Raw genomic sequence first — 13,940 nt, forward strand, 5'->3', positions numbered from 1 at the left:
AGGGTTTGTCTTTCTCCTCTGTAAAAGTTCATGCTGCAGCCATTTCTGCTCACTATGACTGTGACCCACCATTATTCTCTCATCCTTTGTTTAAGCAATTTCTTAGAGGGCAAAGAACATAAGACCCAGCGTAGAGCTCCTACTCCTTCCTGGGATCTCAATTTTGTGTTGGAAAAACTCACTTTACCTCCTTTTGAACCTGCAGCTACATCTGAGTTGAAGTTTTTGTCTTGGAAGACACTTTTTTGTTGGCCATTACATCTGCTAGAAGGGTATCTGAATTACAGGCTCTAATGGCAGTTGAACCCTTCCTGATTTTTCATAAGGATAGGGTATCCCTGCGTACTAACCCTACTTTTATGCCTAAAGTGGTTTCAAATGTGGCCTTGAACCAATCTATTCATTTGCCTACATTTTATGCTGATCCCCAAAATAAAGGGGAGAAAATTTTACACACTTTGGATATTCACAGGCAGTTGCGTTATTATTTGAGCAGAACTAAAGGGTTCAGGCAGTCTCAACAGCTAGTTTCTTTTGCTTTGGGCTCTCAGGGGAAACCTGTTTCAAAACAAACTATTTCTAAGTGGATTGGCCATTGTATTGCTTTTTGTTATTCTCATCATGGTAAGGAGATTCCGGCTGGAATCAGACCTCATTCCACTAGGGCTACTGCCACTTCTACTGCTTTTTTAAGGGGTGTAGCTACTAAAGATATTTTGGAAGCAGCTACTTGGAGTTCAGTGCTCACTTTTTCTAAACATTACCATCTCCCTCTTTATTCCAAATCTAGGGCTGGGTTTGCCACTGCAGTTTTACAGGGCATGTTAGCAGCTCCCAATGCTTTATGATTTTGCCAACCTCCCTTTACCTTTGCTTTGGGATTCTACCCACAGGTTATGACTGCAGCAATGTGAGATGAAGAACATAGTACAGTTTTGTACCTACCATAAATGTAGATGTTCCAAGATCCACATTGCTGCAGTCCAATTTACCCTCCCTCCTTCCCCTCTGTAGTTTGGAGTGGTTGTGTGGTTTGGGTTGTAAATATTGTTTGTACATGGGTTTTGGAGGTTTTCTGTTTTTGGCTATGGCCTTTCTTTTTAGGGCCTTCTGACATCTGGGGCAAGAAAGACTGAGGATATGACGTCGGTCATGCGCTTTAATACCACGGCGTACTGACGTCAGATCTGAGCGACCATGACCGACGCCAGCCTAACACTTTGGTATTCGGGCCGACCGAGGACAGTGGACTACCCACAGGTTATGACTGCAGCAATGTGGATCTTCGAACATCTACATTTATGGTAGGTACAAAACTGTACTTTCCTTACTCTCACAAGTTTCTTTTTAAAATTCCTACTGCAGATCCTGAGACCATTTCACAGGGTCCCAAGGGTATTAAGGCTACTACTGCCAAAAATCCTACCCCCTCTGATAGAGATTCCGGGACGATGGATAGATGGGGTAAGAAGGTATACACTTCTGCAACCTTGGCCATTAGGGCCTTAAACTGCCAGTTTCATATGTTAAAGTATTAGCAGCATATTATTGGATTGCTTAAACAGAAAATGATGTTGATTCCTGACTGTGCTGAAAATAAGGATTTACAGGATTTATGCATTCTGCTGAACAAGTTGGAAAACGTACTTTGCAGTGTGGTTTTGATTTACTTAGAGGTATCTTGCAGGGTTGCTTTCACTGAGTCTGTACTTAGAAGGCATGCTTGACTTAAGGAGCAATCCTTGCCAGATCATGTTGAAGCTAAATTGCTGGATGCTCCCTTAAATCAGGACCGCCTGTTTGGCAACAAAGCAGAAGTAGTACTTAAAAAGATGGAGGAAAAAGCTAAATCTATGCAAACTGTTAGATTTCCTACAGGTGCAGCCTCCAAGATTTAGTAGGCATTGGCCCTCTAAGAATTGGTCCTTTCCTGCCTGTTCCAGGCCTTCTCAGTCCAAACCCAGAGCCAGCAGAGCAACCAGACTTGAGTCCCAGGGTACACACAGGACTAAGCAGTGGGGGGCTCCCACTTCCAAATCAGGGTGTAGTAAGACTTCCCCCTATGGGTAAGCTGTCTCAATGACTTAAATTTAAAACTTCCAAGCACTTCTCAACTGACTGCTCCTTTAGGGAGAAAGATTGCTCTGCAGGCAAAAAACTGGGAACTCATTACCCAGGACAAATAGGTTTTAAAAATAGTTTCCCAAGGATACAGATTTCACTTCCACACGTTACCAACCCCAAACGGTTGGCCAGATCTACCCCCAAATCAGTGGGCAGAGGCTCAAAAGCAAGTGCTGTCTCTCCTACGCATAAGGGCTATTCAAACTGTACCAGAAGAGGAAAAGGGACAAGGTTTCTACTAAAGACTTTTCCTGGTACCCAGAAAAAATGACTCATGACATCTATCCTGGACCTTTCTATCCTAAACACCTTTTAGGTTATCCCATAATTCAAGATGCCAACTCTTCCACCGTTTGCTTCCTATGCTTGGCAGGGATGCCTGGTTGGCAACACTGGATTTGAAGGAAGCCTACATGCACATCCCAATCAGGGAATTTTGCAGAAGATACCTACACTTCAACGCAGGCTACATGCACCATCAGTTCTTTGCACTGCCCTTTGGCTTATCTACTGCGCCCAGGGTATTCACAAAGTGCCTAGCGCCAGTCGTTGCATTTTGCAGGCAAAGAAATATTCAAATATACCCACACCTGGACGATTGTCTAATTCAGGCAGAAAGCCAGGACATACTTTTGAATTATCTGGCATTTGTACAAAAGGTGCTAACTTGCCTGGGGTACACCATAAACGAAAATAAATTACATCTGGTACCCTGTCAGCAAATTATATTCCTGGGAGCAAGCTTGAACACAACTTCCCAGGTGGCTTTCCTTACTCCAGAAAAACAAATTCATTTGACAACTTACTTGAAACTAATGGCCACAAAACCCCTGCTATCTGCAAGGCAAAGACTGCAAGCCTTGGGGTTCATGGCCTCCTGCATTCTACTAATTCCTTATGCAAGACTGCATATGAGGAAACTACAATGGTATCTCAAAAGCCTATGGTGTCAACATTTGCAGGATCTAGAAGCAATGTTTTCTATCATACCTTGCCTACAGTTAGAGTTCCTTTCGTGGGCAGAGGCCTGCCACCAAAACCAGGGACTACCATTCACTCTACCCCCTGCTGCCCAAACCCTAACAGACACATCAGACTATATGCATGGGGGGCTCACCTGGCATGGAAGTGCATTCAGGGCAAATGGAACCCAAGTCAAATGCACTTTGTATATCAATCAAAAAGAAATGTTAGCTGTACAAAATGCTCTGACAGCCTTCAAGGACCACATTCTTCCAGGACAATTAATGGTAAAGACTGACAACACCACTGTTATGTGGTACATATACAAGCCCGGGGATACCCATTCATACCCCCCTCTGCAGACTAGCCATGGCTCTGTGGAACACAGCTTTGAGCTACCAAGTACATCTACAGGGTGAATTCCTGTTAGGGAAACTAAATACACTGGCAGACGAACTATGCAGAAATCTCATGGACCCACACAAGTGGAAACTGGAACAAAAAGACTTTCAACATGTTGATAACCAAATGGGATATGGACCTGTTTGCCTCCCCCCAGAACTACCAATTGAACAAATTCTGCACAAGGACTCCCCACAAACAGGCTTGGAAAGTGGATGCCCTGTCCTTCAGCTGGAAAAATCTATCAGTTTATGCCTTTCCTCCTCTGCCTCTCCTCTCCAAAGTACTACTAAAGATCAAACAGGACAAACAAAGGATGATACTGATTGCACCAGGTTGTCCACGCCAACACTGGTACCCCCTCTTGCGCAGTGTCACTGCTGGCTCCATGGCACCTGCCTCAGACCCCTACCCTGCTGTCTCAGCAGGAGGGCCAGATTCTGCATCCTCAGCTTCAAACCATGAACCTGGCAGCCTGGCTAATTACCTAATCTCTCTGTTACAACACTTGTTTACTGAGGAATGGTATGTCGTTTTGGAGACAAGAAGGCCTAGTACTAGAAAATCGTATGCTGAAAATTGGAAAAGATTCTGTGCCTGGAACCAAACTCAAGAGATGGGCACAGCAGCACCCAGTTTTCCTCAGATTCTTCAATACATAACTGAGATGCTTCACAAGGGCTTTTCCTTTTCCTCCATTAAAATTCATGCGTCAGCCATTTCAGCTCATTACAACACAGAACCGCCCCTGCTCAAGCAGTTCTTCAGAGGGGCCAAAAACTTAAGACCATCCAGGAGAGCCCCAACTCTAGCCTGGGATCTTAACTTTGTACCTCCTTTTGAGCCAGCTGTAAGTACAGAGTTAAAATTCCTTTCCTGGAAAACAGCCTTTCTTTTAGCAATCACTTCAGCAAGAAGGGTGTCTGAATTACAAGCTCCTGTGGCAGTGGAGCTTTTCATTATCTTCCATGTGGACAGGGTGTCCCTCGGGACCAATCCCGCCTTCATGCCCAAGGGTGGTATCCAGTGTGGCTCTTAAGTCCATTAATTTGCCAACCTTCTTTTCTAATCCACACAACAAAGGGGAACGGGTACTGCACTCCTTAGATGTGCACCGACAACTTAGATTTTACTTGGACAGGTCTAAACCTCAAAGGAAATCTGAACAACTGCTGGTGGCATTTGCTGCAGGGGCAGAGGGGAAGGCTATTTCAAAGCAAACCATTTCTAAATGAATAGGCCATTGCATTCATTTCTACTATAAGCACCATAGAAAATCTATCCCACAAAGGATTAGACCACATTCAACCAGGGCTGCATCTACCTCTATAGCCTTTCACAGAGGTGTCCCTACCAGGGACATCCTAGAAGCTGCTACCTGGAGTTCTGTACATACTTTCACCAAGCATTACCATTTGCCAATTTTCTCTAAATCCTGAGCTGACTTTGCCACTGCAGTCTTGCAGGGCCTTATAGCTGGTCCTAATGCTATCTAAATTCCTCCTCGCATCCTTAGCTTTGGGAATCTACCCAAATGTGATGACTGCAGCAGTGCAACATGAAGAACATAGTACAATTGTGTACACCATACCGTAAATGTAGATGTTCGAGTGTATTCACTGTTGCAGTCCTGGTTACCCTCCCTCCAGCCCCCTGACTTCTTTTGGCTATACCTCTATTCTCCTTTAATATGCTTAAAAGCTTTTTGGTGTATTTGCTTTTTTGTTGGAGGTATAACTGTGTGTGTCTGTGTGTATATATATAATTTAATTGCTTCCCATTAGGGGGGCACCTGACATCTGGGGCAGGAAAAATTGTTGTAATGGTGTCGGCTACATGCTTTATACCCCTGACTACCTGACGTCACGGAAGATGAGACGGCTACCGACGCAGGACCCAAGACTTTGATAATCAGGCTGACTGAGGGCTACTGTAAGCAGATAATCCAAATGTGATGACTGCAACAGTGAATACACTTGAACATCTACTTATGGTAAGTGTACACATAAAACTGTACTATGTGATGACCCCCCCCCCCAGGATTTTCTCACAAACAGCAATTAGTAAAGAAGATTAAGCGCAACCAGTGGGACACATCAAGGAGGGTCTTTTTTTTGAAAATCAAGTGATTACCATATGAATGTGCCTGTTTTAGTGCTGATATTTTTCCCCAGTCTCTTAGCAGTTGTAACTTTTAGTGGCAATTTCAAGGTTTGCATTTTTTTTTTCTTGATATACGGAATGTTGAAGAAATTCAGCTTTATAAAGTACAGGCTTATTTATCTTTCTTTTAGACTTGTCTCAAGCGGATCAGACTGGATCTTCCCATTGTCCATGAAGATTTTGTAACGAAAGGTAAAATGTGTATTCCTTTTATACAGCACAGTTTGCAATATGCAGACATCCCTGTCAGGGACTTTAAGATATTCAGCTGCATTTAAAAAAAAATTGACTTTCCATCATTTTGTTCTAAAATCAGCAATGCATTTACCGATTTAATATCAGATTTTAAGAAAAAAGTTAATTGGCAATTTGAGCAGCAAGGTGGTTGGTGAATCTGAAAAAATCAAAAATTGTAGTTCAGTTACATTTAGACTGTACAGGATTCCAGAATGCTCCATTTGTGAAACAAGACACACTCTTATGGGTTATTTTGTTTTGAATCATAAAAGTGGCAGAGTTAGAGAAATAAAAGTAGTTCTAACTTTGGGAGAGTCAGTATGCTGTTAATCCATTATATAAATGCTTACTTGTAATGTCAAGCATCCTATCAACACACTTTTGTCTTGGTAGCTTACTTTTCATTCATAAGGTGAGACATGCTCCTTGTACCATTATGCACTGACCTGGGTTGCCGTGAGCCCCATCCTGTATAACTTTATTCAGGGTCTACACTGGGGGATGCTGTCTATAATGTAATTAGCGGGGATGTCCGCTTTCACAAAGGGTATAATAATGCATTTTTTGGATGTAGCTTTAATCCGTGGTTTTGGCAGCAATCATTATTCTGTTAACCCTGTCTGCAGTATATTATAATCGTTGGGACACACTGTGATTGCTCCCAGTTTGCAATCGTCAGCAACTTGTTCAGCCACAGGCCATCCAAGTTTGCCTGGACTTCCTGAGAAATAAATTCTGAACGGTAAAGGGGCCCAGCACAGAACCCTGTGGTACACCACTGGTGACTGGTCTTTTGTTAGTGGTGATGTCACCCACTTTGACAGCGTGTCCTGTCAGTGAGCTGGTTGGCTACCAATCTTGTAATGTAGGGGTTAATTCCCAGTTGGGACAGTTTCATTACCTGAGTGGGGGATTGTCAAATCCCTTGGCTAGGTCAGGATAGGTTGTATGTGCTGTCTTTCTGTCGTACAGGACCTTGGTGACTTTCTTGAAGTCAACCAGATTTAGCAGGCATGATCTACCTTTATCAAATCCAAACTGGATTGGGATCAGAGGGGCTACGTCCAACTGGTACAGTGCGTCAGGTGTAGTTTTACAGAAGAATGCCGAAGAAGCTGAAAAGTAAGGTGTACAAAACAGGTAGTGAATCCACTACAACTGTATGGTACAGAAACACGGTTAGTAAAGGTAGAGCAGTTGACGCTAGAGGTAATGGGGATGACGTGCCTGAGATAGGTGGTAGGATGCACACTGTGGGACAGTCGAAAAAATGAGGACATGAGAGAGGAAGCTAAAGTAGCTCAAATTGCAGTCTTTGTTTCCAAAGTATAGCAGAAACTATCCCTCAAGTCCTGGGCCCGTTTTCAGAAAGTCTTTTTTAAACCAGAGTCAGGGAAGCGACAAAACAAAAAAGGGAGGATAAGAAAAAAGGAAATGGGAGGATAAGAAAAAAGGAAATGGTAGGAAGTCTTCTCACATAAGGAAAAGTGCATGAATATAGAAGCACTTCTCCCACTTCCTCTCTAGCCATCGTTACAAAAATAACAGAAAAGTAAGGTTTCTTTCTCTACCATTTTGGAAGCAAATAACAGATATTTGGATACTAGGAATAAAGCAAGGCTACAGAGTTGGGAACTACGTTTCATCCATAAAAAAAAAAAATCAAACATTTGTATTCTCCCATTCTGTCACAAATGCTTGCACATGGTGTGATAGAGCAAGGTCCTAGCAGAGGAAGAGGATTTTACTCCAGGGTTGTTCTAGTGCTCAAAAAATAAGGTGCATAGCGACCTCTGCTAGACCTTTCATTTCTAAACTTATTCCTAAAAATTCCAATGTTCAGTATGCTTTTCCTCCAGACCCTTCCCCACCCCTCATTCCTTCCCATTAATTTTTAGTGGCACTGTATCTAAAAGATGCTTATCCTCATATTCTTACATTCAGACTTCAAACCTTAAAGATTTGTTGTACATGGCTTAGATTTTCCATTTATATCCTTACTCTTTGGATTTTCCATAGCTCCAAGGGTATTCACAAAATGGCTGGTTCCAATAATTGCTTTCTGCATAATGCAGGCAATCCACATTATTCTTATTGGATGGTTCAGTAGAAACCTTCCAGCCAAGCAGTGCAAGCTTCAAGTGCCCCCAGGCAAGGGGTGCTCAGTTTATTCACGCAGACTCACATGACTGCTACTAGAAGCTTTCTACCAGTGCGCCAGAAAAAGCTTTCTACCAGTGCGCCAGAAAAAGCTTGGGGAGCAAACAGCTGTATTCACATGATGCAGGGTCTGGAATCCTCGAGATGAGGAAGCATGTCATATCAGTACCAAAGAAATGTTCACTGTGATTCTGGAGCTCAGTGCTTTCAATCCAACCTGACAAGAGTCTTGGCATTTAACCCTGAACATTTATACAGTCGTGGTATTTAAACAGGATGCCACGTTGTAGATGTCTGAGCAGCTAGCTTGCCTCTAGAGAGTCCCCATCCTCCCAAAAAAAACAATATGGAGCATTAACACAAAGGAGGTTGAAGGAGAGGGGGAGGCTCTCAAAGATGTACTCCTCAGTAGCGTAACTTCAGCTGTCCCAGTGTGAAAACAGAAACTGAGAGAAAAGTGCCATTGAATATTTTTTTTTCTAAAAATTCAGATGTCCTTCAAGGATGCATCTGCAGTCATAACAAATGGGTTGTCCTGTCGTCAGGCAGCCCTTCGGTCGGCCGGATTCCAAAGTCTGGGTCTGGCCTCGGCTGGTGTCGCACTTCACCCGACGTCATCTCTGCTGGTCTTCGGGTATAAAGGCATCAGCCGACGCCATTTTCCTCAGTCTTTCTTGCCGCGTGGCGCCCAAAGCAGAAGCTGTTCGCAAGTGCCGGTCGGTCAGATCCAGAGATTACTACTACCGAATACTACTTCGAAGACTTCTAAAAAGCTAAGTACCCCGTTGGGGACTCTTTCTTGCCTCAGTCAATGTCAGAAAAAGTGAATAACTGTTTAACTTGTGGGAAACAAATACCTCATAAAGATTTCCACTCTTACTGCTTACCTTGTTTAGGCCCAGACCACGACGTAGCAGCCTGTTTAGCCTGTGCTTCCTTCAACCGCCAAATGCTTAGGCGTCGGTCGGAGTTTGCTGAACAGTTTTTCGGCTCAGATTTTGCGTACATTATGCCGTCGGATCCTCCGACTTCTCAAATTGTTAAGAAACGCAAAAAAAAAGACCGACACTCGCGGTCCGCGGTTTCGGCCGAAACCACGGTTAAGCATACCGCGAGTGTCTCGGTTTCGGCCGAAACCGAGCAAACGGGTCAATCTTCAGCCGAATCCATGACTACTACCGAGGCTCCTGCTACCCTAGTTGAATCGGCCTCTGAAGTTTTGCCTATTAATGTGGTTCCTCCAGAATTATCGGACACCATCCCTTTGGATGTCTCTACCCCAGCACGTGGTGCTGCTAGGCCTCCTGCAGCCATGTCTATAAAGGCCTTTGCCAGGGCTAAAGCAGCCAAATCTGCTAAATCTGTGCCTGTTAAGCCTCCCTCACACAGGCCCAGTTCCAGTTCTCAAATGCTTACTCTGGCAGAGGATCTCATCTCTTTAATAAGGGGATCCCAATCTCACCCAGACAGGGCCTCTCAGCCTCCAGAAAAGAGACCTAGAGCAGAGCCCCCTGAGCCAGTGTCCTCAGATGATTCTTCTGATGATTCAGACAATACAGACCATCCAGAGGCTCCTTTTTCTACTTATGAAGATTCCGATGCTGAGGAATCTATTCCTTCTGCCTCTCCTCCAGAGGAATTTTCCTTTGGGGAAACTTTACATGCCATGAGAGAGCAATTCCAATGGCAGGGACAAGATTTCTCTGATTCAAGAAAAAGGCTTAGGACCTTTCTACATTTACCACAACATAGGCCCTTAGCTATACCTCCAGTTCTTCCTGTTGTGGATGATGCATTTAATGATGTTTGCACTGCTCCTGATACTTTACCTCCAGCCCCTGCCAAGCCCGATAGGTTTTACAGGGTACCGGACACTCATCACCACCTATACAAGGCTCCCCTTGCAGATCCTGAGACTATCTCCCAGGGGCCTAAGGCAGTAGCTTCGACCTCCGCAAAAAACCCTCTCCCTTCTGAAAGGGAATCCAGGTCCTTAGACAGATGGGGTAAAAAAGTATACACCTCTGCTACTCTCTCAGCTAGAGCTTTGAACTGTCAGTTTCATATGATCCAATACCAAGAGTTTATGCTTGATCAGTTAACTAAGAAACTGTCCTCTGATGATTCCTTAGATAAGAAATATGTTTTAGAAATGGTGAATAACATTCAACAGGTTAGTAACCATTCCTTAAAATGTGGCTATGATGCACTGGAGGCTTCATTTAGATCAGCCATGACTGGCACAGTTATAAGAAGGCATGCATGGTTGAAAGAACAGGCCTTGCCGGATCATGTTAAAGCAAAGCTATTAGATGCTCCTATGGATAAGGTCAGTCTATTTGGTTCTCCTGCCCAGCAAGTAATGAAGAAAATGGAAGAGAAGGCAAAATCTGTACAAACAGTTAAAGATTTCTTACAGGTTCAGCCCCCAAGGTTTAGCAGGAACTGGCCTTCCAAAAATTGGTCCTTTCCAGACTCCTCTAAATCTCAGAGAGGCAGGAATAGATGTCCGAGGCAGAAATCAATCCAGAGGAGGTGCCTACAGAGGACGCCAGTGGCAAGGCAATAACCAACGAGGCACAGACACGACCACTGCCACTGCAACAGGACAATCACAGTGACTTGGCTCTGACACCGCCTACCAGGGAACAAATAGCAGCACCCTTAGGCGGAAAGTTAGCCTTATTTTCAAAAAATTGGCACTATATCACAAGAGACAAGTGGATTTTACAAACTATAGACCAAGGCTACAGGTTTCATTTCCACACCTTACCAGTAAAAAGAGGAATGCCAAACCTACCTCCAAATCAAAAAACAGAAGCTGTAAAACAGATAGCTCAATTAACAAAGATGAGAGCTGTGGAAAGGGTACCACTTACAGAACAGGGCAAAGGATTCTACTCCAGACTCTTCCTAGTACCAAGAAAAGAGAAAAGTTGGAGACCTATTCTCGACCTGTCCGCTTAAACACATTCATCATTGTTCCAAAATTCAAAATGCTGACCCTACAGCAACTTCTTCCCATGCTGGGCAAGGAGTGTTGGCTGGTAACTCTAGATCTCAAGGAGGCATACCTGCACGTCCCCATACGACCAAATTGCAGAAGATACCTCAGATTTCTTGCAGGATCAGAGCATTATCAATTCTCAGCATTGCCCTTTGGCTTATCTACTGCGCCCAGAGTATTCACAAAATGCCTGGCATCAGTAATCGCTCATTGCAGGCTACAGGGAATCCAAATTTATCCATACCTGGACGACTGCCTGATACAAGCGGACAACAAAAGCAAGCTGACAAAAGACTTACAAAGAGTCATTTGCTTACTACAAGCCCTGGGATACACAGTCAATTTAAAAAAGTCAAGACTGATACCATCCCAAACAAGAACATTCTTGGGTGCAGAATTGGACACAGTAAAACAGATGGCATTCCTAACTGCAGAAAAACAAGAACACCTCCCTCTTTACTTCTTGGCATTAACAAAGCAGAACAAATTAACAGCAAGGAAAGTACTGCAGGCCTTGGGCTTCATGGCATCATGCATAACACTGGTCCCCCATGCCAGACTGCATATGAGAAAGCTACAGTGGTACCTAAAGAATTTATGGTCTCAACACAGGCACAGCTTAGAAACCGAAATACCACTAATCCCATGCCTGAAACAAGGTGGGCTCAAGCATGCCAGTCAAACCCAGGCTTGCCCTTCCACAACTTTCCAGCAAGCCAAACCATCACAACGGACGCCTCAGACCTAGGTTGGGGGGCACACATGCTGGACAAATGCATACAAGGATTATGGACTCCAGACCAGCTGCACCTACACATAAATCAAAAAGAAATGCTGGCAGTAAAACTAGCAATCCAGAATTTCAGACCATTCCTCAAAGAAGGCCATTTAAGGATAAGGACAGACAACACCACAGTCATGTGGTACATCAACAAACAGGGAGGCACTCATTCATACCCCCTATGCCGAATGACTCTGGACCTATGGAATATGGCTCTGAGCTACAACATCCAGTTACAGGCAATATTTGTACCGGGAAAAGAAAACATCCTAGCAGACATGTTAAGCAGAACTACCTCGGATGCTCACGAATGGATGCTACACCCGGACATCTTCAAGGCCATCACAAACAAATGGGGAATGCCACGAATAGACCTATTCGCATCCCCACTCAATCACCAGCTCAAGAAATTCTGCACAAGGACATACCACCCACTTGCATGGAAGGTGGACTCTCTATCCTTCAGTTGGAAAGGCCTGACAGCATATGCATTCCCACCTCTTCCTTTGATGCACAAGGTACTACTGAAAATCAAAGAGGAACGTCCAAGGATAATTCTGATAGCTCCAAATTGGCCAAGACAACACTGGTATCCATTGCTGAGGAGCAGGTCTCGGGGGAGAACGTGGACACTACCCCTGATGCCTTTGATGTTAACTCAGAACGACTACAACATCATGCATCCAAACCTAAAAACTCTGCAACTGACTGCCTGGAACATTACATAACCACAACTAACCCAGATTTATCCCAAAGGGTTAAAGACATTATCCTTGAGGCCCGCAGACCTTCAACAAGAAGGAACTATGCAGGAAAATGGAAAAGGTTTGTCATTTGGAGTACTGAAAGAGGAAAAGATGTGTCAAAGGTAGATATTGCTAACATCCTGGAGTACTTGGCAGAGCTTCTCCATACAGGCCTGTCCTATTCCTCCATCAAGATACATGCATCAGCTATTTCTGCAGAATACAGCTCTTCTCACATCCTCTACTCAGGCAGTTCCTCAGAGGAATCAAGAATGTAAAACCTCCTAGGAAACCACCATTACCAGCATGGGACTTGAACTTTGTACTAGAAAAATTGACACTCCCTCCATTTGAACCAGCAGCAACAGCAGATCTTCAACACCTATCCTGGAAAACTGCTTTCCTACTGGCAATTACTTCAGCAAGAAGGGTTTCGGAACTACAGGCCTTAATGGCAGTACAACCCTTCCTAATCTTCCATTAAGATAGTGTCCATGAGAACTAATCCTACATTTATGCCTAAGGTGGTATCCAGAGTGTCTCTAAACCAGGCAATCCACCTTCCTACCTTCTTTCCCAATCCACAGATACCTTGGATGTACATAGACAGTTGCGCTACTACCTGGACAGAACCAAGGGCAATAGAAAAACTGACCAGCTTCTAGTAGCTTATGCAACAGGAAGGGAAGGAAAAGCAATTTCCAAACAGACAATCTCCAAGTGGATAGGAAATTGCATAAGATTCTGTTACTCCTACCATGGAAAGCAAATTCCACAGAACATAAGACCTCACTCTACAAGGGCTACAGCCACTACCACAGCTTTCTTACGAGGAGTGGCTACCAAGGACATTATTGAGGCGGCTACTTGGACCTCCGTGCATACATTTGCCAAGCATTACAACTTACCTCTATACTCTAGATCCCGAGCAGGGTTTGCCACTGCTGTATTGCAAGGGATCCTAACTACACCATAATTCTTCTTCCTCCTCCCCTAGTTTGGCTATGGTATTCTACCCATTTGTTATGACTGCAGATGCATCCTTGAAGGACATAGTACAGTTTTGTACCTACCATAAATGTAGATGTCCGAACAGGATAGCATCTGCAGTCAGGATTACCCACCCTCCTTCCCCTCTGTGGTACTCCTAGGGTATTTACCATCCTTATAGCTAGCTAGGGGGGGATCTCTTATGGTGTATTTGTTTGTATATATGTACATACATGCTTATTTTTTGTGTTTGCCTACTAATTTTTTTTTGGAAACATGGGCATTTACCCAAAATTTAGTTTTCCAAGAGGGCAACTGGCATCTGGGGCAAGAAACACTGAGGAAAATGGCGTCGGCTGATGCCTTT

At 44.0% G+C, this 13,940-nt stretch overlaps 1 protein-coding gene across 2 annotated transcripts in view; it reads left to right on the plus strand.

The window, feature by feature from the left end:
• The window catches only part of TIPIN (TIMELESS interacting protein), a 759,992-nt gene that overhangs the window by 526,072 nt on the left and 219,980 nt on the right, over positions 1-13,940 (plus strand). For both annotated transcript variants that reach the window (XM_044077863.1, XM_044077864.1), the window contains exon 7: positions 5,784-5,844. In XM_044077863.1, coding sequence (XP_043933798.1) covers positions 5,784-5,844 — 61 coding nt within the window. The remainder of the gene's footprint in view (positions 1-5,783; positions 5,845-13,940) is intronic.

Source organism: Protopterus annectens, chromosome 7.part0 (assembly GCF_019279795.1).
Source record: "Protopterus annectens isolate FY-2018-M chromosome 7.part0, PAN1.0, whole genome shotgun sequence".
In the NCBI taxonomy this organism is placed as follows: domain Eukaryota; kingdom Metazoa; phylum Chordata; order Ceratodontiformes; family Protopteridae; genus Protopterus; species Protopterus annectens.